This window comes from Apis florea, unplaced genomic scaffold, assembly GCF_048593485.1.
Source record: "Apis florea isolate Af1SG1 unplaced genomic scaffold, ASM4859348v1 contig_2350_pilon, whole genome shotgun sequence".
Classification (NCBI taxonomy): Eukaryota; Metazoa; Arthropoda; class Insecta; order Hymenoptera; family Apidae; genus Apis; species Apis florea.
The window spans coordinates 3761567-3784670 of NW_028256565.1; the positions used below are offsets into that span (position 1 = coordinate 3761567).

Here is a 23104-nt window from a genome sequence, read left to right on the forward strand (position 1 = left end):
TTCTTTGTTATCAAATTTATCCCTTAAGCTTGTTCAAAGTTATATTTTTTTATAAAGCAGGAAGACTCAAACTGAAATAATGAGATCTCAAAAAATTTCTATTGAATTTATTAAAATATTTGATATCTTTTACTAAGAATCGGAAAAAAATGGGATAAAGAAACTATGATTGAGGCCCCCTGCAGTTTCGTCAGAGACCTTATTGCATCGTCCTCGAGGCAACTGTGGCCTCTATTGTATGAGAATGCATTCGGTTGTCCAACGAAGGGCTATGCAGACAGAAGTCGAACGAGATGTGACCGATAATGTAATTATGCGGGACAGGTTTTTTGTACCGGTACTCTAACTTGATCTCTTGAGAGTTGTTCTCTCTCTTTTTATTCTCTTTATTTTCTCTTTCGCCAACATTTCCTTTTTCTATCTCTTTCCAACGTATATTTATCCCTTTTCTATCTTTTTCATTCTTTCTCGTTTAAAATTCATCCTATATCCATAAGTATATCCGTAAGTTATTTTTCTGATTACTAATCCCGTGTTTTGGGATTGCTCCATTTTGTAGTACATCTCTCTATCATTGTTGTTTGCTTAGTGAGAAGAGCGATAAAAAATGACAAAAGGAGAAGGCGGACGACAATGCAGAAATGTAGCACAATCTGGTTGCTGCCAGCTACATGCATCGACATTAGCGCCTGAGTGCCTGTGAAGAGTTATGTATCCATGTAGAAACCGAGATTGTGTTCGTGTGTCCTACGAAAGAAAAGGACGTAAGGTCGATGCATATGAAAGAAAGGGATCGTATATACAAGTTGCACACTTTGATCAGATGTGCAGTATGTTGTAAATTGCAAGGTAAATTACAAGAAATTACAACGATAAATAGATATCGGATATCGTATATAAAAATAAATTACTTTATCACAAATAACATAATATGAAATATATATTAATATATTGCAAAAAAATTACATTCACATTGGAAAAAGAATAATCTATAATAATGAATACATAATTTTTTTATTACTTCTATGAAGATTTCCTTATCGTTGTTTCTGCAAGATCATATGTAAGAATAAATTTTAATATCTATTCATCACGATTAACAAATATAACTAAACAACTAATTCAATTTTTACAAATACACAGGGGCTCTTTATTAATGCAACTCAAAACGAATTGATGGTTGGTGAATCGACATTTATGCTGACGGTATAGAGTTTTGCGTAATGCTTTACCGTATACAACTGTTGGTGGTTTGTAGCGAATCCAATTAGGTTTGCGATGGTTGGACAAAAACATTCGATCGGGAATAAACCGGCACCGGTTGCTCCCCTCGAGACTCGCTCTTCCATTCGTGAGCCGTATAATATGTATACGTTCAGATCAATTGTACGTTGTGTATCGAATGAAACGGCCTTTTCTTCTCAGCACACCAATAATATATAGAGTACGCGATTCTCTCGTGTTATCATTTATCGAATATCCTTTAATTTTATCCGATTATTAGACGCATATTTCAGTATTTAAAAATTGATTACTCGAAAATGCTAATAGCTAAAATCGATTATTTCCTCGTCTTTCCTTCTTTATTACATAATGAATAAAAATTATCTTTTTAATTTTAGTTTACAAATAATTTTATATATTTTTTCATTAATCGAATAAAAGTAAAGAAAAAACCAAGAAGATGTTTATTTTTTCTTTTTGGGACTGATAAAAGTAAAAATTTGGATAGTGAATAGTTACTAAATCATGCGTATTTTCAATCGACCAAAGTAATAATAGTTCTGCACGCAAGAAGATCGTTTCTCTTTTCTGAATTACCCTATATGCATGCCCGTTTCGTGCACGGTGAAAGAAGGATGAAGGGGAAAAAGCGAAGAAGAGAAGGAGTAAGAGGAAAACCAAAGAGTTGTAAGAGATAACAATGGGCCATTTGTTAGATGACCCAACCTTCGGACATGCAGCCTACAATGCATACTATTATTAACTATTCATTAAATGTTCTGCTAAACCTGTTGCTCGATGGATCCAGAACAACCCTCATCCTTCCTTGGAAAATGACCAAGATTTGATTTTTAAAAATGAAAATATTGCTTTGTAGAATTTTTAAAATTTTACATAAAATTTAAAAAAAATGTTATAGATAGTTTGAAATAAAAAAATTGATTCGTTAACCTTACGTTTTTTTAAATGAATTACACAGAATTAAAAATTACTGAATATAGTAAGAACATATATAAGATGAAAATAGTAAATTCAATATTATGTTATAGTTGCAATGTTAAATTAAGTAATTTCTTTCTTAGAAAGATAAGGCGATTTCATCGAAGACAGTCCATGACAATGCGTATCATGTTATTATTATTCATCGACTGAGCTTTCATTCCAAGTCTCTGATCGGAAATATTAATACAATCGAATTCCATTATTATGTATTTCTTTTCTATTTTTGATTTCGATTATACATAGATCATACATCTCGATTGCTAGAATAGAAAATAAACTTGATTATTATTTGTCATTTACAGTGAAGATAAATTGCTTTTTTCTAAGTATTAATAAAATTTTCATGATTTTTAATAGTCTCAATCAAACAATACTATTAACTAAATATAATATTTCTTTTCTAAAAGATTTAAATATTATTTATTAAACTTGAAAATGCACACAGGTAAACATATATATACTTTCATGAAAACTAGGTTATAAGACACATTAAAAATATCTCATTTTTTTTTTTTATTATATATAGAGTTAATATTCATTATTAAATATATTGATTTTTTAAGATAAGATAAAGTATAGATCTTCAACCATTGATTTACTTAAAAAATTTTTCACTATATTTTTTTGAATCATATAATCCATCGCAAAATATCCAGCATATATTGAAAGTGTCTTATGTAGCTTTCGTCACTTGCACCTGTTTGTAGAAAGTTTTTCTACATGATTTGGTATGTTCTTCAGAAGATGATCAATCGTGTCGCGAAGAGTTGCTTCTCTCTGTGAGGCGCGAAAAATGTTTGCGGCCTGACCGACCACAAGCGCCAGAGTGTAAAATCGTGCATGTCGTATATACCACGGCATCTAACAAGCCGGCCTTTGTAACGGATTGCAAAACGACCATGGAAATGTGGTCGAACATTCGATGGAAGGATACTGTACTAAGAAGGGTTCCACCAAGAAAACGATGAAATATCTTAAAATTCATTGTTTTGAGATATTAATCATTTTTTCAGATATTAAAAATTTTATGTATTAAAAATTATAATGAGTGAAAAGAATTAAAATATCTTAAATTTTCACAAATTTATATCTAGTTTTTAATAATTTTTAAATTTTACATTATAAAATATAAACAAGATTTTCCTGCAGTTGATATAATACCATTCGTGATATTATGGTTCAAAAACTTATTGTGGATCATTCAAGTTCGACAAATTTCTATCACTTCGCGGGTTATTCGAAAGATTTAAAACAAATCGAAAGATACTGATGAGTTAATAGCAAGCCTAGTGTCAAGCCTGGGAACAAAGTCCAAACTGCAGTAAATTCTCTTTACCGATTGCAAAGACAGACTGAGAAAAGACGAGGAGGGGAATAGAAGACAAAGTACGAAAGAGAATGAAAGAAGAAACGAAGAAGAGGAACCCGACCAAAGACGTTTAAAAACTGGTTCCTTCCACCCATTTCTTTTCACCTTATTTGCTAATCCGAATTCTGATTTCCATATATCCGTGTAGACGATATTCGAGTCCCAAGAAGATTGGTATAGGTTGGTAGAACGTAAAATATGTCTACGAACTATCTCTGATTTACCAGATAAATAGCAGATGTTTATTTTAAAAAAAAATATGTTTGTCTTTAATAAAATCATTCATAAACTTACCAGGATGTTCTTATGCAAATGATTGAATCTAAATGAATTCTTTTTATCTTTAATAATCGATGGATCGATAGTGATGATTTGCCAATCATATATAACATAAGCATTCCTAAAATCGATTACTCGCAATTATGACTAAATGTTCGAATGAATGTATATTTAAATTTGCAACTTCGATTTTTAGAGAATTATTATACTTCAATTTTTTTTTAAACCATATAATTTTTATTTCATTCAAATAATCAAATTTATATTATCAGAATGTTTTATATAAATACTTGGATTTTATAATAATAATAATTTTTAAAATATTTCAAATTTACCAAAATATTAATTAAAATATTAAATAATTATACCAAATACAAATTATAGCAAAAATTGAAAAAAAAAAAGAATGGGAATCATGTTATCATTAATGATCAACTTTCAACAGTCAATATTGTCTGCGAATCGTTGTGCACGCACCCTTATCCCCAAATATATCGAGACCCCTTAAGAGATAGAGATCTTGCTCGCGGTCTCGGCAAGAACACGGGCTGCTGTAGGCCTTTTCTCATTGAGTCAGTCAGTCAGTCAGTCAGTTTGCCGCAGAGACGCGGTCCGTACGCACGTGTGAATACATGTCTTGTTGTCTTAACATTACGTGATCGTATGGTTGCGTTATCGACAGAGTCAGAAAGCAGCGGTGAAGCATCGGCGAAATTGGTCGTCGGTCAACCGGTCGGTCGTTTTCTCGATCGCGAGAGTTGATCCCCACTGAAGCTTCACATTGGTCTCTGGTTGTGTCAGCTCATTAGATTGCGTGCGTGAGAACGTGCTTGTTCATCTCAAGTCTCGCCGTGAAATCCTGAATTTCACGCATCAAATTGTGGCGTGTTCCATCGACCTGCACATCGAATCACAAGTGGTGATTCACACACAAACAAGTGGAACAGAACTATAGAGAGGGATAGATTTACGTAGCCACAAGGGGGCTAGTCATAAACCGTGCAACACCTGGCGGCACGTCGTTAATTATGCAGTGGGCCGCAGCCGCCCTGGCCTCGGCGGCTATCGCTCTGCTTCTGGACACGGCGGCCGCAAGGCATCACCATCGTTCTGGCAATGGACACAAACCAACCGGTGACATTTCTCTCTGGATCGATCAGCAACAGATCAAAATGTTCAGCGGTAAGTTATTATATATGTATACCGGTACTATCGTGCCACGGACATCCACTTATATTCAGTTATGTATTCTTTTTTTATTTTCATCCTTTTTTCATTCTTTTTTTATATTATGTTTTATTTAATTTTTAATCTTAAGTATTTGAAACTCATATATTTTTTTTAAAGAATTTATTTCATATTTATCTAATATAGATTCTAATATAAATCTATCTAATATAAATTCTAATATGAAATATAGGTAGAACTATCATTATTTTTATTATCATTATAATATTTTTTATAATAATTTTTATGATTTTTTAATTAAAAAATTAATTTTTTAATCTGATTTTTTGATAAAAAATTTTATTTTTTATGTTATTTTTACATTTCATGTTAGAAAAATTCATTAGTTTTTATGTCTAATATATAAATAAATTTAATATATTAATTTTAATAATAATTCATATATACTTTTATTTTTATCATAATACTTTTGGATGAATAAATCATAATAAAATTATGATCGATTTTTTTTCTGTTTCATTTAGGAGTTGAAATGGAAATATTTGCAATTACGGAAGGTAGAGTCTTACCTTATCTATTGGATCCAGAATTCGAAAGTAAACTTCCAATTATTCCGAGTGAAGTAACATATGTGAATTTTACATGGAAATCGGGTGTAAAAAAATATTATTATAATTTTTATCGATTAAAATCTTTCGACGAAACAATTCTGAAAACTCCATATATTACAATCAAAACGCAAGGAAGAGTACCTAAAAGACCTAAGGGTAATTTATATGTTTTATTTATCAACGTAATCATTTTAGTTAATTAATAAATTTTATCGATTAACAAAAAATTCATAAATTTAACAAGTTACATAATTCATTATCACAGAATTTAGCGTCTTATTACCCTGTTCCGGTAATAATTCGGGCATTGCGCAATTGGGCATCGGTCTGATGATTGAGACACGTAAGGGGAAACCTTTAAATGGGACACCCCTTCGTCTTAACCTGAGAAAAGAATGCACCGTGCGCGGTGAGTGCGTCAATCGCGCCCACGAACGAAAACTCACATATAATTCTTTATCAGCAATAATTAATCGCTTAATATACTGCATGCTTCAGTTAGAAACAATCAAAATTAGTTCTATGAACATTTTTATTTATATAAAAATAGAGAAAAAAAATGTTTTTATAACAAAGATTTAAATTAACGCTTTAAATTAATTAATAATTAAGAAAATTTCAATTATTTTTCTATTTAAATAAAAATGATATATGAAACATACTTTTATAACTTAATATAAAAAAATATTTTATGAGAAATTTTGACTATATATAATATTTTTAAACGAGAAAATAGACTCTCTATATAATTTTATATAGTTTTATCTCATAGATCTATAATCGATTAATTTAACCTATTAATTTAATCGATTATTAATTATTTTAATCAATTGAATAAAACTATAGAAGTAAAAATAAAACTGTTTTGCTTCTATGATATTCATGAAATTTTTATTTATAAAAATCTATCTTAATTATCTACTAAAACTCTATTTAAATGCAATTATTAAGCTTATCTGATAAAATTTATGTGATAGTAATAACTGAATGCTTTTTGTATTTCTTTCTGATATAACAATAAACGATGTTTGTTTCTAATTTTTATCGAAAATAAAATGGAAAATATTTATGGAAATATATTTATGCGAAAGAATTGATGCATGCAGTACTTGATTGATATATTCAAAAATATTTAAATTAATTTCATTTGAGAATATCATGCATGGATACAAATGTATTAAAAAATACATTTAAAATCACACTTATTCTATTCAAATTTTCTATTTAATATTAATATCATGAAAATAAATTTTTTTTATATGCAATATTTTTTATTGCAGAACCTAATCCTGGACCTTGTCCAGATGGATATTTAGGTCCACCTCATTGTAAGAAGGCATTGTGTTATCCAAACTGTATGAATGGTGGTAATTGTACAGCACCTGGTGTTTGTTCATGTCCACCAGGATTTCAAGGACCATACTGTGAAGGAGGTACTTTAAAAGATATATATATATATATATACATACATATATGTATAAAGTAGATATTATTTTATTCCATTAAAATTAAACTAATTTTTTATAATGTAATTAGTTTATTATTATTAATATAACATTTTCATATTATAATAATATCATATAACTTTAGATATTGATATAGCAGTTTTACAGCCAAATTTAATAATATTTGTTAAAGCTTGATAAAATGGAGCTTGTTCTGCACCATGTTCTATACCTGTGTCATGATGTTCTTGTTCTTCATCACGGAATTTTTTAATTGTTTCTAAAATTTCTTCATCTACTTTTTCCTCATTTTCTACTAATGCGCGCAATTGATCATTATAATGCTCTGTAATCACTGTTTCAACAGCTACAGTGCAAGCCATAGCTGCTTTCTCTCCCATAAGTGCTGTACCAGCACCAAGAATAAATCCAGCAACATTCCAAATAGGTATTAAGACAGTGGGTCTTACACGATATTTTGTAATTAATTCTTCAAATTTTGCACGATGTTTTTTCTCTTGATCCCACATATGTTGAATAGTTGGGCCAACAGAAGTTCTACCTATCTTATGTATCTACATTGAACTTAAATTTATTTCCAAACAAAAAAAATAATATTTTGATATATTTATACTATATTTATACCTAAAACAGCCATTTGTCCAGCATATATTCTATCTGCTCCTAATTCTCCAGCATGATCTACTCTTATAATTGAGTCTAATAATTTTCCTGGTTTAGTTGTTCCTGAAATTGTTGATGTACTAGCCAATCGAATCCCATATTGTCTGAGATGCAGCATTTTTTCTATAAAATTTAAGATATTTTTGATTTTTTTTTTTTTTTTAATTAAAACATTAATTTTAGGTATATGTGCAGAAAAATGTTTAAATGGAGGAAAATGTGTACAGAAAGATACTTGTGAATGTCCAAAAGGTTATTTTGGATTACATTGTGAATTTTGTAAGTAAAAATAATAATAGTTGGAATTTAAATATTATTTATAATGAATATATATATTTTTTTTTAGCAAAGTGTGTAATACCCTGTTTAAATGGAGGAAAATGCAAAGGGAATAATGTATGTAGATGTCCTGCTGGTTTTAAAGGTGATCATTGTGAAATTGGTAGACGATCTCCACAACGTTCAGCGTGCACAAGAGCATGCAGAAATGGGACTTGTCAACCTGATAATACATGTCTTTGTGAACCTGGTTGGTTTGGAAAGTTGTGCAATAAAAATAAGCCATGGGCTTGAAAGTAGAAGCAATTTTCCACTGATGGTATTATTTATAACCAATTGGATTAACATAAAAATTTCTTATTTAATGTCTTATAACTTTGAATTCTATTTACATGATGTTCATTCATTTCACTTTAAACCTCGCATTTAATTTTTATATTATATTATATTTTTTTTAGATAAAAAATGATGAATCGCTAATTTTATGATTGTTTTATAAATTAAATAACAATAATTTTAAAATCCAATTGGTTAATACCACTAAACTAATATTTAGTTAGTAATTTACCCTACCCCAGATGTGATATGTAAAGCTGCTTTACAACATTTTATACTATTAAATATTATTTTTAAATAATATACTTTTATATTGTTAGATTTATGTAATGATTGTAAAGAATATATATACAAAATATATTTTCTCTCTTATAATTAATATTCTTTTATGTTGATTTTATAAAATTATATTTCACTTTAAATTATTTTGACATTTAAAGTAAAAGTTTTAAATTTCAATTATTTATAATAATTTCTCTTTTTGAAAAGATAATAAAAGATACAAATATTACTAATAAAAAAAAATATTGCTATTCAAATTTATATGATACAAAAAAATTGCATACCAATTCTGCAGTCGTTCAAATAGAAAACGTCAAAACAACGTGAAGAACGATTGCTTCTACCTGTTTCAGGTATACAAGTTAGGTTAGACTGAAACTCAGCAACATCACTCCAGGGACGCTGAGAACAAGAGTCACGTGTTTCAGGACCCAATAAGAACGTACATCAGATAGACGCCATAACGCGTACCCCAGAAGCACTATCCAATCACGTTATTCCAGACTCGTATACATGTATATGGTGTTCGTGTTTCCGTGGTCGCTGGTATCTATTTGCAGATTTTCACGGGAAATCGGTGAGTGCCGAAGAGATATCGGTGCGTTATTAGCACGTAAGTGATCGTTGAGGGCCCGGGCGATGCGCGGATGTTGCGCATTCGCAAAATAAGGGCAATTTCGCATCGTCTGCTTGGAGTGCACCGCGCAGGCTCGCTCAAAATGGCCGCCTCGCTGCCGCGTTTGTTGTGGTGGAGATGGAGAGCCGCGTAGCCGATCGATACGCCTGCTGGCGAAACTGGCCATGGTGTCTATGGCGGCTGTTGTGCGTGTTGTGGCGTGGCGCGACGTACACGCGAGTTACGAGCGGTGAGATAGAAGGTCGCGTGCTAGCCTCACGGTGGTGGTGCTGTGCGGGTGAGCGTTTGACACGGGTGGCGAGATGACCGCGAGACGCGAGCGTAGGGCGTGGTGAGAGAGCGTAGCCGACGGCGGCCTCCCCGCAGACGCGAAACCCTGAGCCCTCCCTGATCGGGTGACCACTCACGGGACACACAAGGTGCGTACGCAACTCGCGATTTTCACTGGGCCTGCTCCATGGCTCCGCGGTACCGCGGTCATGAGCTTTGCGGCCCCGGAGGTGGTCTCTTTTGCGTGTGCCCTGCGCATTTTCATTGCCCCCCCAAGTATCACCAAATAAACGCGCCGTGTGCGCGGCTTGGCGCATCTTCTCTCTCTGTTCTCATCTCGTCACGCTTTGCCAAGCCACGCTCTTACCAGCCTTCTTAACTGGCCGTCCGCCGTCTGTCGTCTGTCACCTGTCGCCTGTCAAATTCATCTTACAAATATCTCTTACTCGCTGTCATGCCGAGTTTAATACTGGGTCACTACGCTTCAATCACGCTTCACGAATATCTCGTATTCATGCACAGATCACGGCGACGACGACGACGTTCACGTTACGATTTTCCGCGTTTTTCATTTTCACGAAGTTGTTTTTCCTATCGCGAATATCTTGCGTTTCATCATGCGTGGGAATCCCAAATTTATGCGCGGGAAATGCTTTCGTCTAAAACTCGTTGTTTATGTTTTTAAAATTCAGCCTATATATAGTATCATCATTCTGGATTCTTATCTACTCTACTTTATCTTTATCATGCAGTATGTTTCATATCATAATTTACCCTATAAAAATGATTATACAAAAGAATATTTAGTATTTATGCATAATGAGATTATAATACTTCAGTTTTTTATAGTTCATATAGATATAGAATAGCATTCATGTCTTTTTTCTATGTATATATTTTTCAAATATTGCTGTATAAATATTGCCATTGTTTATTTGATTTTTAAAAAATATTTAATATACAATTTTTCTTTTCTGTTTTATTATAAAATTTATATTTTTACATATATATAATTGTTTTATATATTGTCTTTTATATGTGTCTTATTATGTGTGAATATTTTAAATATATTTTAATAAAATATTTTATTTTTATTTTTACATTAAAATTTTTTCTTATAAATAACAAATAGATAACAAATAGTTTCTCATATATAATAAATAATATAAATAAAAAACATTATAAGTCATTTTTTTATGTAAAATTAAATTTAGAGTATATAATATATAAAGTTCATTTAAAACAATTTTGTTTTGTAAAATTTATGTTATGTTATTTATGTTATTTACAAGAACATATTTATTATTTTATATCTTTCATTTTTTATATAAACTTGCTCTTTCTAATTTAGGACAAGGTGATGTAGAAGAAAAATCAAAAATCAAAGATTGGCATTTGTTTCTACGGGGCATTGCAATATAACTAAAGACAAAACGGGTGACGAAGACAAGAAGATGGTTTCTCTGCCCAGTGCAGAGTCTGGCACAATGGACAGAATCTCAGATGATGATGATGAAGAGCCAAGTAGTGGATCTGAAACATATGAGGAAGGTGATCTTATGACTGCTGCCATGGATGATGATGTGACGGCCCAGCTCGCCGCTGCAGGTTGGCAAATCAAACACGCTAATGGTGATTTCCATTTTTTTGCTTTTTCACCTTTTGAGTTATTTATATTCTAATCATTTTCATTTACAAAAGAAAAGTAACATACTGGGTGCACCAATAATGTTAAATGATTGATTCTCATAGATAAGTAAAAAACTTCATAAATTAAATTTTAGAAATTGTTGATATATTTTAGTTTGTAATTAATATCAATAATATATATATAATATAATTCTGATTTTATATAAATTAATTTATATATCATTATTCATATTTTTGAAAACACAAATAATGAAGGTATTATATTTTGCAACTTTATAATAGTTATATTAATTAGAAAATATTCAGAATTGAAGTTATCTTGATTTATTGACAGAAAAATAGAAGTAAATACTACCTGCTAATGATACATCTAATCTGGTAACTATTAAATATAAAATTTAAATATAAATAAGAAGATTTTTAGGAATCTTATTATAATTAACAGTTATTTATATATTATTATATCATTTTTAAAAGTAAACAAATAGGTTTCTTTTTATATTCATGTCATGACAATGCAACATTTTTTTTTTTTTTATCATTTTAATTTCATTCCTTAAATTATTACAAATATATTTATATTAAATTAAAAATCCATTAATAAAACACATTATTATTGAATGCATTTTACATTGTTTGTGTGCTGTAATATATTATTTGCTTTCTATTTTTAATATTTTATATATATGGAAACACTGTTTTTTTATATACATTTTAATTATATGTTTTATATTTCATTTTCATTTGCATATTCAAGATTATTCATGTGCCATTCTTTTGTGTTGTTTTTATTAAAATATCATAGCTTACATGTTGTTCAAGATTTTTCTTGCAAATTTGTGTTTATTTTTGTGCAATAAATTTATTTTGTTATGTTTATTACTTAAATGTTATAGAAAAATGTAATAGATTTTGTAGATGTTCATTATCACTCTATTTAAAAAAAAATTCAAGAATATATTATTTATTTACAAATTTTATATATATAAAATGTATAATTTTTAATTTTATATTATAACTATAAATTTAATTTATTATTATTAGACATAATATATTCTTGAATATCAAGCACGTTTCATATCATTACTGCTTTTGCATCTTTTATGTTTTGAATGAACTAAAGATATATATTTATATAACATGTCAGTAACATATTTAAATACAACTAAATGTACATATAATAAAAAAGTTTTAAACATTAATAAATATTTTGAAATATATAATAAAAATTTTGAAAATATATATTATAGAAATTGAAATTTTAATACTAATATTTTACTGACATTTTTTATTTGGTGTGGGATTATAAAATTAGAAAACGTATAGTTAATAATTTATAAAAATAATTTAGGCCCTGTTGGCGTAGCTGCAGCTGCTGCCATTGTCTCAGCAAAAAAAAGGAAACGACCTCATAGTTTTGAAACAAATCCTAGCATTAGAAAGAGACAGCAAAACAGACTTTTAAGAAAACTCAGAGTAAGTATATGTTATAATATATGTTAAAATTTATTTTATTTAATCTTATCATTTATATACTTTTACATATATACATATATATGTATATATTTACAGCAAACTATAGATGAGTTTGCAACGCGAGTTGGACAACAAGCAGTAGTATTAGTAGCTACTCCAGGAAAGCCAAACAGTAGTTATAAAGTATTTGGAGCAAAACCGTTAGAAGATGTAGTAAAAAATTTAAGAAATGTTATAATGGAAGAACTTGAAAGTGCGCTTGCACAACAAGCTCCACCACCAGTACAAGACGATCCATCTTTATATGAATTACCACCTCTTATAATAGATGGCATACCAACACCTGTGGAAAAAATGACACAAGCTCAACTTAGAGCATTCATCCCATTAATGTTAAAGTATTCTACAGGCAGAGGTAAACCTGGTTGGGGAAGAGATAGTACACGACCACCATGGTGGCCAAAAGAACTTCCTTGGGCAAATGTACGCATGGATGCAAGATCTGAAGATGAAAAACAAAAGGTTTATAAATATTTAAAAATCTTCAAATATTTATTTTATATTTTGAAAAATTTTCTAAGCTATTAATCTTTATTTTAATATTTTTTTTTTAGATTTCTTGGACACATGCATTAAGACAAATTGTAATAAACTGTTATAAATTTCATGGAAGAGAAGATCTTCTACCTGCATTCAGTGAAGAAGATGATAAATCAAATGTACTGATACAACAATCAACTCCTCATTCCTCATCGCATCCATCGCATTCATCCAGTCAAGGACAAGGTGGACAATCGCAACAACAACAGCAGACGGTGGGAGTTGTTCGCCTCAGCAGCACGGATTCATCTAAGGGAAACTCTTCGCCAGCACAGATCATTGCCGCGTCTCCTACAGCTCTTGCCACTGCCACTCAGGTGGGAGTGGATAGAGTACAAAAAAAAAAAAAAAAAAATTAAGCGAAACAACATGATCAAAAAAGTTGAATTATTAAATACAAATTAATCAAATTTAAATTTTGATGATACATTGTGAGATCATGATGTTTCTTTAAATTCTGATTTTATATAGAAAAAAATTAGAATTTGAAATTTCTTTACACGTGACTTGCATTTATGTTCATGTGTTTGGTTTCCCTTATTTGAGTTTGATCTATATTTATTTTTATATAATCATTATTATCATAATTTAAAACAAATTTTATTTTGTTATATATGTAAAATTTTTTGTAATTTTTTCAATTATATCATATTTTGTTTTTTGAAATATGAAAAAAATTTATAATTTAATTATCATAATTTATATTTTATTTATTGTTCTAGATGACAGCCCAATATCCTACGGCAGTTTTACAAACAATAACAAATCCTGATGGTACCGTATCAATTATTCAAGTTGATCCTAGTAACCCAATAATTACGTTACCAGATGGTACAACAGCACAAGTTCAAGGTGTTGCTACCGTAAGTATATATTATCGCATATCATAAATATATTTTTTTCTCTAATTTAAAAAAAATTGTAAAAATAAATGAATTTTTTACTTAAAGATTCATACAAGTCAAGGGGAAGTTCAAGCACTTGCTGAAGTAGCAGGCAGTGCGGAAGGTACTAGCGTTGCTGTCGACCTAAACAGTGTTACAGAAGCAACATTAGGTCAAGATGGTCAAATCATTCTCACAGGAGAAGACGGACACGGTAAAACAGTTTTCTATAGGCTCTGCACCGTCGCCGGCCAGGAGCTACTTGAACAGTGAATTTTTTACTGGCCCAGGATCCTTTGTTGTTTTGCATGCTGTCTGCTACGCTCCATTCAAGAAAAATACCTACGTGTTCTACTATTTTGTACAACGAAAGTAGAATATCGATTAGTTATTCTTTTTTGGTACTGTACATATGCAATTTCACTCGGAGCTATGCACAGCTTTATTTTAATTTTTTTCTTTAAGAATCCATGATATATGTAACAAGTTAAAAAGAGCAAATCAAAACACACAATAATTGTTGATTTTTATAATTAATTCATATTATAAAAATATCGCATGTCGAAAAATTAAATCCATAGCATATAAAAATTGTTTTCAATATTGTGTCGTTTTGTATATGTTCATAGACTTCTTAGACTATTCTCTCTTTGAGATGATTAAATGCAAATTTGTTTAGTAGGAGATCGATAAAATTAAATTCATATGTATATGGCATGTACATATTTTTTTTTTTTTTACGTATATATTTTAAAAAAGAATACATTTGTATATTGAAATATTGCATGTATAATTCAGACTCCTTTGATAAAAAAATTAAATTTTTTTAATATTCTAAAAAGTTATATTATAAACAAATATAAATACAATTCAGTTCATGGATTCTTAAGATTTTAAATTTAACGATAAAATAAATGAAAGTATTTCAAGATCAGAAAAAGAACCTGTCCCTGTTTTACAATCACTACTTACCATTATTATCAAAAATTGGTTATTTACTTTAATTAAAACAAAGACAAATAAAACTGCTGTACATAGAGTATTTTTTGTTGATGTTTTTTATTATTTTATAGTTGTATTTAGCAGCCTTTGTTTAAGCTACTCATTGCTATTTTTTAATTTATTTGAACCAATAAATTATTTTGAATATAAAAATTTGTATTTATATAATTTATGCTTATCCAATTTGATTTTATAGAATGGCTTAAACATCTGTTGCTTTTTATTAATGCCTTATTTTTTCTGAAGCGTAGACGAAAATATGTGCACATTAATGATATTATGTTAAAAGGGTGTGCCAAAAAAAAAGATAACACTGAATATAGAAACAAAATATTCATTTTTAACAAATAAATTAAATGTATATAAATTATAGAGTAAGTATATCTACTTTTCTTTAGCACACCCTATTAATTTAAAAATTTTTTTTGTTAGCTTTCTATGAAAAACAATATAATTTCAATTATTATTTAAATTTTAAGAAAATTTGTGTAGTTTTTTAAACCTAAAACTGTATTGTAAACTGGTAATATCAATGCACAAATCCGAAAAAATTAATACAAAATTATATTTTTGAAATAAAAATTACTATAATTGTTATTGATCACATTAATGGATATATACGGATACGTGCTTTTTAAATTAAATTTTACTTTTTACTTTCCAGTTTGCTATACAAAGAAATGCCTGGTCAGGGGCAGAACACAGGAAAAGTTGCTTCTTTGTTTCAGGCTATCCTGTTTCCGTCTCAGGAGTAATAACAGTACCAGTATCTGCTAGTATGTATCAAACTATGGTTGCCAATATTCAAAGTGATGGTACAATGCAAGTAGTCACACCAATGGTTCAAGTCCCAAAGGTTGAGCCCGGAAATGGAGAAACTAGCATTGAAGCTGTCACTATTCAAGGGCATCCTATGACAATGATAAACGCTGCAGGTGAACACCAAGTTCTTCAAGTGATATCATTAAAAGATGCTAATGTTCTTACGAAGGCTATGCAAGCCGAAGTTGTAAAAGACGAAGATAGTCAACAACAACAAACCGTCTCTAGTCCAGAATAAAGCGTTTTACATAGTTAATATAAAGCTTTTATGTTAACACCAAAATGCGACAGGTGCACATTAGTGGTGTTCATGAGAGAAAGAGTGAGAGTATTAGAAATGATATGTGTTATTAATATTAAGGAAAATGATTGTGTCTTTTCTGAATCATTGTGTAGTGTGTCCTCTTGTTGAGAAACAATAATGAATAGCGAATATGTTTGGAGAGTGAAAATGATTGAATGTTTGATGATTCATGAGACTTGAATGTAATCATATTTGTATTCAAGATTCATTGTAGACACTTAGAAATATCACTTGTAATTCAATTTCTCAAAGATAGTACTAATTTTTAGAAAGTACTGCGTTCGATGAAAAAAAAGCCGTTGAATATGCAAGTTTCATCGATATATTTATAATGATAGTATCCGCGGTCTGGATATTTAATATTTCCAATAAGCAAACACGGATACAAATATTTTCGTCTAGTCTTAATGTCGGGTCTTTAAGAATGATCGATATACCAAAGAAATTAAAATTTGTTTTAAATTATTTATGAAAAAAATAATTATTAAAAAATTATGCAATTTAATTTTATCAAATTAATAATCTAAAAATAATTTTTATTGAAGATAAAGAAATTCGTTAAATTCAAAAATGATAGATAATTTTCTCAAATAAAAAATAAACTATAATTTATATAAAGTTTGAAAAATGTTTATAGAAAAATTTAATATATCTGAAAAATCTTTAAAATTCAATGGAAAATAATCGACATTTCATGATATCAGGATTCCAATCTAATGTTTGAGTTAAAATCAAATTTGGCTATTAAATTAAAAAAATAGTAATGTAGCCTATTTTTATGATAAATTGAAATATAAAAACGAGTAATTTTTTGGCGATAGAGACATATTACGATACATATTAATATACATTAATAATCGATAGTAGTGATAAATGAAAAAAAAAAAATTAAGCATTTCTGACGGGTACAAATAGGCTATAAGAGATAATTTTTTGAAAAATAAGACATATGGATTTGAAGTCTCAATGCACACCCACAAAATATAATTACTTTTAATGTATGTATACTATGTTATATTAGGAAATTATTTTTAAGTGATATTATAAAGAACACTATATCATTCTCAAAATGAAAATTTTTTCATTTCCATTCTGTATAATATACTTTAATAATATACAGAATGTAAGAATAAAGAATCATGTATTGTTCTTTATTTTATTTTCAGGTAATCTAAAATGTATTTATTTTTGTTATTAATGAAAAAAAGGATCGAAACATTTTCATGCATTTAAATGCCAACTCACTTTTATACAATACATTTAATGTTAGGAAGAATATTATTTTTTTTTCATTAATGCAATCTTGTTTCAATGTTGCGGTTTCCAGTTTTGCAAGGACGTGTGACTGACTTTTGAAAATTAATTTGTGTTATTTTAATAATTTTGCTTACATTTTTATATTTTTTAGTACAGTGTGTGTGTGTGTCATAATATATGCATATAATTTTCAGATAATTCTAATAACAAATTTGTGATACTTGTTTAATTAATAACTTTTAGTACATGTGTTTTTATTATAAATGAAGTTCCTGTAGGTATATAGTACACTGTTCTCTTTAAAAATATGTATGTCAGGAGCAGAGTCGTAACATTGAAACAACAAACTGCCCTTGACACCAAATATGAACAATACCAAAAAAGAAGAAGGTTTTTATAACATTATAGAAGAAAATAGATAAATTTAATAATTATCAGTAGAACAAATCACAATGACTAGATATTAATTGTTATATTGTTTTTTAAAACTATGGCCATTACATACAAAATGTAATATATTGATACTCCCATGTAAGACCATGTTGTATTTTTTTGTTCTTGTTTATGACAAATCATACAGAACATAAATTATGTTTAATGTCATTTCAAAAAAATGTAATACCATTTTAGATAATTATAGATGTATGTGTACATGACTTTATCATTGTGTCTTAAAATGTAATTTGTACATATATCATTGTTGTGTCACCTTTCTGCTTTGGTTACTTTTGATGTAAAAAGAATGAAAAAAGAAAAATTTGAAAAATATTAAAAATTTAGAAATAACATAAGAAACCAATAGAAATTAAAATATAATATACATATCATTTTGTTTTGTTAATTTCAATAATCTTAAAAACAATATATAGGTATTATATATTTTTATATAATTTTCCAATTCATAAATATACTTCAAATATGATATAACATGATAAATATTATCAACAACAAATATTGTTTTATTCTAATTCGAAAAGTGACTTTTTGTTTATTTGACTATTTGTCTATTTTTATGAAAAGGTCTAACATGAAGCACCTCTATGCATAGATACTATGTTTATCAAATTTAAGTAAATAACTCAATTAATGTATATCATCAATTGATTGAAGTGCTAATTCAGGTTTATCATAACCAAGTTCTTCTGGTGTATTAATACCTAATTCATCTAAAGTAGGTTTGATTTCTTGTAATATGTAAGGATAAATTTCTTTAATCTTAGATCCACATTTATCCTTTACCATCTCCAAAATCCTGATAGCAAGAGCAAAATCATTTAATCGTCTGCAAGCCCTTAATGCTGCACATATAATACTTGGATCAGGTACAAGATCCATAGCTGAAAAAACAATTTTCATTATTATTATATGGATTGTTACAATATTAGCTGTTTCAATTAATTATTTAAATAAATAAGAAAACAAAAGCTATTCGAAAAAATTTTTTAAAATAGAACGTCACTGTTCGATTTAAATTATTTAAAAGATAACTCAAATTATCAAAGAATAATAGATCGTAAAAAGAAATATGATTACATAATTACTAACCCGCTAATTTATTCATAGCTTGACGAAATTCCCAATGATCAAGATTTGTACGATTCAGATAGGTCACATACTGTTTGTTAAATTCTTCTTCAGTTTCTTGCGGTCCATCATGTGAAGCACGAATATTTTGTCTTATAACCGTATCATATGGAATTAAAGAATTTCTTACGGTGTTATTTATTTGTTTTCCTACAAAGCGTAACATTTTTTATAAAATTTTATTGAAAATTCAAAAAACCTGATAAGAGCGTACGACTACTGCTTGCGTAACTTCAATAGAAGACGGAAATTTGCTTTGAATAATTTTAACATTTCTACCAATTTAGTCTAAGCTATTGAACTAGTAAATTACTATAATTTTTAATTTTTCAATTATTATATATAAAATATTTTTTTATCGTTTTTATGTTTTGCATATTTAATTCTTAGATATTAATTTTAATAAAATAAACATATAATTTGTTATTAAATTATTTTTTAAATTATGTTAAGTTTTGAAAAAATAACTAGATAAAATTTTAAAAAATATGAAAGAAAATTGTATAATTATTTAACATTATTATTATTTTTTTAATTATAAATTAAATTAAAAATTTATAAATTTATGATTATAATATTATGATATATTACGTACATGTATATATATATATATATATATATATAGAAACATGGTTTGCTATGTCTTATATATAGATGTATACAAATAATATAGATGTATACAAATAACTTTTCAGCAGTTAAAGATCAGGGTCAACTGTAAGTAAATCAGACTATAATATTATATATTTATATCGTAATAATTTAATTTGTGAAAGAATAATTAATAATAAAAATATTTAATTTTAGAATTTTAGAATTATGAATTTCGAATACGATCCTCTATCCTTGGGTCAGTATGCAAAGTTTTGCAATTGTAATTCGCAAGATTGTAGTTGTGGAGAAAATGATGGTAATATAAAGAAATATTTAAAATAATATTAAAATTTTTTTTCTCTTTTATTTGAAAACAAGTTAACAACTCTTTAATTTGAATCTAATTTTTTTAAGAATATTACTATTATATTAAACTTCATATAAATATTATTCTTTAAATTATAATTTATTTATATATTTAGTACATGAATGGGCATGGGATAAAGAAAATGCTACATATACTATAATTTTATCAAAAAATGATTTAGAAGTTAAATTTCACAATGGATATAGTTATGGCACAGCAGCTGTAAGAGGTAATAAAATATTAGAAAAAGGAAGATATCATTATTGGGAAATTAAAATGCTCACACCTGTTTATGGAACAGATATTGTAAGTGTTTTCAATGGGAATTAATAATACATGTATATTATTAACGTAAAATATATATTTATTTTTTTCATATATATATTATAAATATTATGAATATATATTTTTATTTTTTATTAATAATGAAATATTTTTAGATGGTTGGAGTTGGAACAAATAAGGTGGATTTAAATAATACAAAACATATTTTCTGCTCATTTCTTGGGATTGACAGAGAGTCTTTTGGTTTTTCTTATCAAGGATACATACAACATGGTGGTGAAAAACGTAAATATGGCCCTTGTTTTGGACAAGGCAGTTTAGTGGGTATATACTTGGATACTTGGAGAGGCACTTTGGAATTTTTCCTTAATAGAAAATCATTAGGTAAATTTGATGTTATAATTATTAGCACTTTACATTTTTTTCTTATAATGAATTTCTTTATTTAGGTATTGCTTTTACTGGATTAAGAGATTTTATATTGTATCCTATGGTATGTTCCACAGCTGCGCAAAGTAAAATGAGATTGACTTATAGTTGTTCTGTACCAGTGTCTTTACAAGTAACTTGCTTATCTGTATTAAAATCATCACATAGAGAATATTTATCATCTATGTTTCCTGGATTACGATATCTTACTCAAAGTATTTTTGCTGATATATTAAAAACTGATTCAAGTAAGCTGTTGATTTTATTTATAGAAAAATATATTATTTATAAATAATTCATACTATATAATGTATATATATATATAATATAAATACATATATATATATATATATTGCTTTTTTTCAGATAGCGATGATGAAAATGAGAAAGATGAATTAGAATTTCAAACAGATTATATGATTCTAGATGACTTTGATTTTGCATTAGTGGGTATGAGTCAAAAAAAGAAGAAAAAATGTACCCATAATGATTATTCTTTTGAACATGACTTAAATAGTTTATAAAATCTTATAAATCTTATATAATTATTAGATAATAATATTGTAAATATTTGAATGAAAGAAAAATTAGAATTAAATTTTTTACATGATTTTGTACATTTTTCTAAATATATGATGTAATATAAAAATTAAGAAAGATTATTAAGTAAATATAATATTAATTTAAATAATAAATCTATTGTTGTATAATAAATGTACATTATTTTTTAAGATTTTTCAAATTCTAACGATGAAATGATTTACTATTTGTATTATTTTTATGTTTATAATTTGATGTGGTAGTAGTAACAATATCATTAATTTTTGCACAAAAAACAAGAGCTTGAGCCCAACCAGCTAAAGGACCCCATAATTCACGCAAATAATTACTAACTTCTTCATGAATTTTTGGAGTAACAGTTTTATATTGTTTTAAATGAGGTAAATAATTTGTTCTAGCTATTTGAAAGATATGAGTATCTACAGGAATAGACTCTAAATGGCCTAATGACATCAAACATATACAATCTGCAACCTTTGGACCAATCCCAGGAAGAGTAATTAATTGTTTTCTAGCTTGAATATATGATACATTATTTTTTTTGTGCAAATTTAATAACCATTCTTTTCCACCAAGTTCAATTAAACATTTTGCTGCATTTGCTATGTATCTTGCACGATATCCAAATTTTTCCATTTTTAATATATTTTCAATGTCTTTACTTGCTAATGCTTCAATAGATGGAAAATTATAATAATTTTTGCCCTCAACTGAACAAATTTTTTCACCAAACAATGTACATAATTTTTCTACCATTCTTGATATTCTAAAATAAAGAAGGTAATAAATAAAATTAATAAACTAAAATATTTTTTTATACATACCTTTGAATGTTATTATTTGAACTACATATAAAAGAAAAAACATTTTCAATAACATTCTGATTTAATATTCTAACACCGCTTATTTTATTTAAGGATTTTTTAAAATGTTGATCTATTGCGGACCATTTTTTGCATAGATCTGTTAAACATTCATTCAATCTGAAGTATTCAGATAAAATCTCATCATAGTTTTTAGAATCTATTAATGGACCTTGTACAATGTAGGACAAATGTGTATCATTTTGCATAAGAGTCCAAACACATCCATCAAATACTCCTCGATATCCATTGTTATGACAAAACCATCTATACAATATAATTATTTTATGAATAATATGTATAAATAAGAAAAAAAACATATAATATGTTTATATCATAAAACATTTTATTTGTAGAAAAAAATATTTTTATTTAAAAATTTGCAAAAAAACAACAAATATTAAAACTATAAATAAAAAACTACAAATATTAAAGAAAGGTTGGTTATGTATATATCTTAAAGGATATCACAATATTATAAAAAATTCACCTAAAACTTTGACCGCTTTTCAAAGTGGCACCTAAATCTAATTCTGATGATGGGCAAACGATTTCACCATGTTTTATTCTTACTTCATTTTCATACATTTTCATTTTTAATTGTCTTATACTTCTTAATGAATTGACTTTAATTTTTTCTACTAATGCACAATACTTTATATTAAGTAGTAAAATTTTTAACGATACAAAAAAATTTTAATTATTCACAAAATTAAATTTTAAATATATATGCATTCATTTTTTTATAGATATAAAAAACTGCGCATTTTTGGCAAGTTGGCTAACGGAAACACGTGTATGTAATAACGCGCCAAAGTAA

General features: G+C 27.8%; 6 protein-coding genes and 3 long non-coding RNA genes across 28 annotated transcripts; 4 read left to right on the forward strand and 5 right to left on the reverse strand.

The window, feature by feature from the left end:
* Positions 1-92: 92 nt before the first annotated feature.
* LOC116414924 (uncharacterized) lies at positions 93-1400 on the reverse strand. Its single transcript, XR_004225477.2, has 2 exons — positions 1233-1400; positions 93-747 (listed from the first exon to the last, which is right to left on the reverse strand). It is a non-coding gene; the product is annotated as an uncharacterized LOC116414924 (long non-coding RNA).
* LOC147658119 (uncharacterized) lies at positions 590-2174 on the forward strand. Its single transcript, XR_015291105.1, has 3 exons — positions 590-849; positions 1032-1063; positions 1144-2174. It is a non-coding gene; the product is annotated as an uncharacterized LOC147658119 (long non-coding RNA).
* Positions 2167-3544, reverse strand: LOC147658120 (uncharacterized). Its single transcript, XR_015291113.1, has 2 exons — positions 2924-3544; positions 2167-2486 (listed from the first exon to the last, which is right to left on the reverse strand). It is a non-coding gene; the product is annotated as an uncharacterized LOC147658120 (long non-coding RNA).
* A 550-nt stretch (positions 3545-4094) lies between these two features.
* shf (WNT inhibitory factor 1) lies at positions 4095-8796 on the forward strand. 2 transcript variants are annotated; one of them, XM_003696625.4, is made up of 6 exons: positions 4095-5056; positions 5587-5829; positions 5939-6082; positions 6954-7106; positions 7986-8081; positions 8149-8796. In XM_003696625.4, the coding sequence occupies exons 1-6, from the start codon at positions 4903-4905 to the stop codon at positions 8373-8375; spliced, it is 1017 nt and encodes a 338-aa protein (XP_003696673.1). In that variant the 5' UTR covers positions 4095-4902; the 3' UTR covers positions 8376-8796. The 2 variants fall into 2 exon arrangements, with proteins under 2 accessions (XP_003696673.1, XP_012346111.1); XM_012490657.3 differs by lacking the exon at positions 5939-6082.
* Positions 7191-9421, reverse strand: Coq7 (ubiquinone biosynthesis protein COQ7, mitochondrial). 6 transcript variants are annotated; one of them, XM_086904645.1, is made up of 4 exons: positions 9171-9401; positions 8984-9101; positions 7764-7925; positions 7191-7680 (listed from the first exon to the last, which is right to left on the reverse strand). In XM_086904645.1, exons 3-4 carry the CDS (start codon positions 7918-7920, stop codon positions 7250-7252), a joined length of 588 nt encoding a protein of 195 aa, XP_086760771.1. In that variant the 5' UTR covers positions 7921-7925; positions 8984-9101; positions 9171-9401; the 3' UTR covers positions 7191-7249. The 6 variants fall into 6 exon arrangements, with proteins under 6 accessions (XP_086760771.1, XP_012346113.2, XP_086760773.1 ...); XM_012490659.3 differs by lacking the exon at positions 9171-9401 and adding an exon at positions 8164-8304; XM_086904647.1 differs by lacking the exon at positions 9171-9401 and adding an exon at positions 8164-8304 and having other exon boundaries at positions 8655-9049.
* ewg (DNA-binding protein Ewg) lies at positions 9153-18318 on the forward strand. Of its 13 annotated transcripts, none has more exons than XM_012490652.3 (8): positions 9153-9276; positions 10958-11238; positions 12608-12732; positions 12829-13254; positions 13347-13649; positions 14055-14195; positions 14283-14430; positions 15947-18318. In XM_012490652.3, exons 2-8 carry the CDS (start codon positions 11061-11063, stop codon positions 16276-16278), a joined length of 1653 nt encoding a protein of 550 aa, XP_012346106.1. In that variant the 5' UTR covers positions 9153-9276; positions 10958-11060; the 3' UTR covers positions 16279-18318. The 13 variants fall into 13 exon arrangements, with proteins under 13 accessions (XP_012346106.1, XP_086760762.1, XP_012346108.1 ...); XM_086904636.1 differs by having other exon boundaries at positions 13347-13547; XM_012490654.3 differs by having other exon boundaries at positions 10958-11214.
* On the reverse strand, positions 17813-19508 carry COX5A (Cytochrome c oxidase subunit 5A). The gene is made up of 2 exons (XM_003696631.4): positions 19147-19508; positions 17813-18938 (listed from the first exon to the last, which is right to left on the reverse strand). The coding sequence occupies exons 1-2, from the start codon at positions 19349-19351 to the stop codon at positions 18685-18687; spliced, it is 459 nt and encodes a 152-aa protein (XP_003696679.2). The 5' UTR covers positions 19352-19508; the 3' UTR covers positions 17813-18684.
* On the forward strand, positions 19387-21574 carry LOC100864612 (SPRY domain-containing SOCS box protein 3). 2 transcript variants are annotated; one of them, XM_086904643.1, is made up of 7 exons: positions 19387-19489; positions 19840-19902; positions 19993-20095; positions 20262-20452; positions 20587-20815; positions 20881-21108; positions 21227-21574. In XM_086904643.1, exons 3-7 carry the CDS (start codon positions 20005-20007, stop codon positions 21382-21384), a joined length of 897 nt encoding a protein of 298 aa, XP_086760769.1. In that variant the 5' UTR covers positions 19387-19489; positions 19840-19902; positions 19993-20004; the 3' UTR covers positions 21385-21574. The 2 variants fall into 2 exon arrangements, with proteins under 2 accessions (XP_086760769.1, XP_003696674.1); XM_003696626.4 differs by lacking the exon at positions 19387-19489 and having other exon boundaries at positions 19567-19902.
* Ogg1 (8-oxoguanine DNA glycosylase) lies at positions 20490-23101 on the reverse strand. Its single transcript, XM_031918529.2, has 3 exons — positions 22775-23101; positions 22246-22551; positions 20490-22187 (listed from the first exon to the last, which is right to left on the reverse strand). Exons 1-3 carry the CDS (start codon positions 22876-22878, stop codon positions 21605-21607), a joined length of 993 nt encoding a protein of 330 aa, XP_031774389.1. The 5' UTR covers positions 22879-23101; the 3' UTR covers positions 20490-21604.
* Positions 23102-23104: the final 3 nt, after the last annotated feature.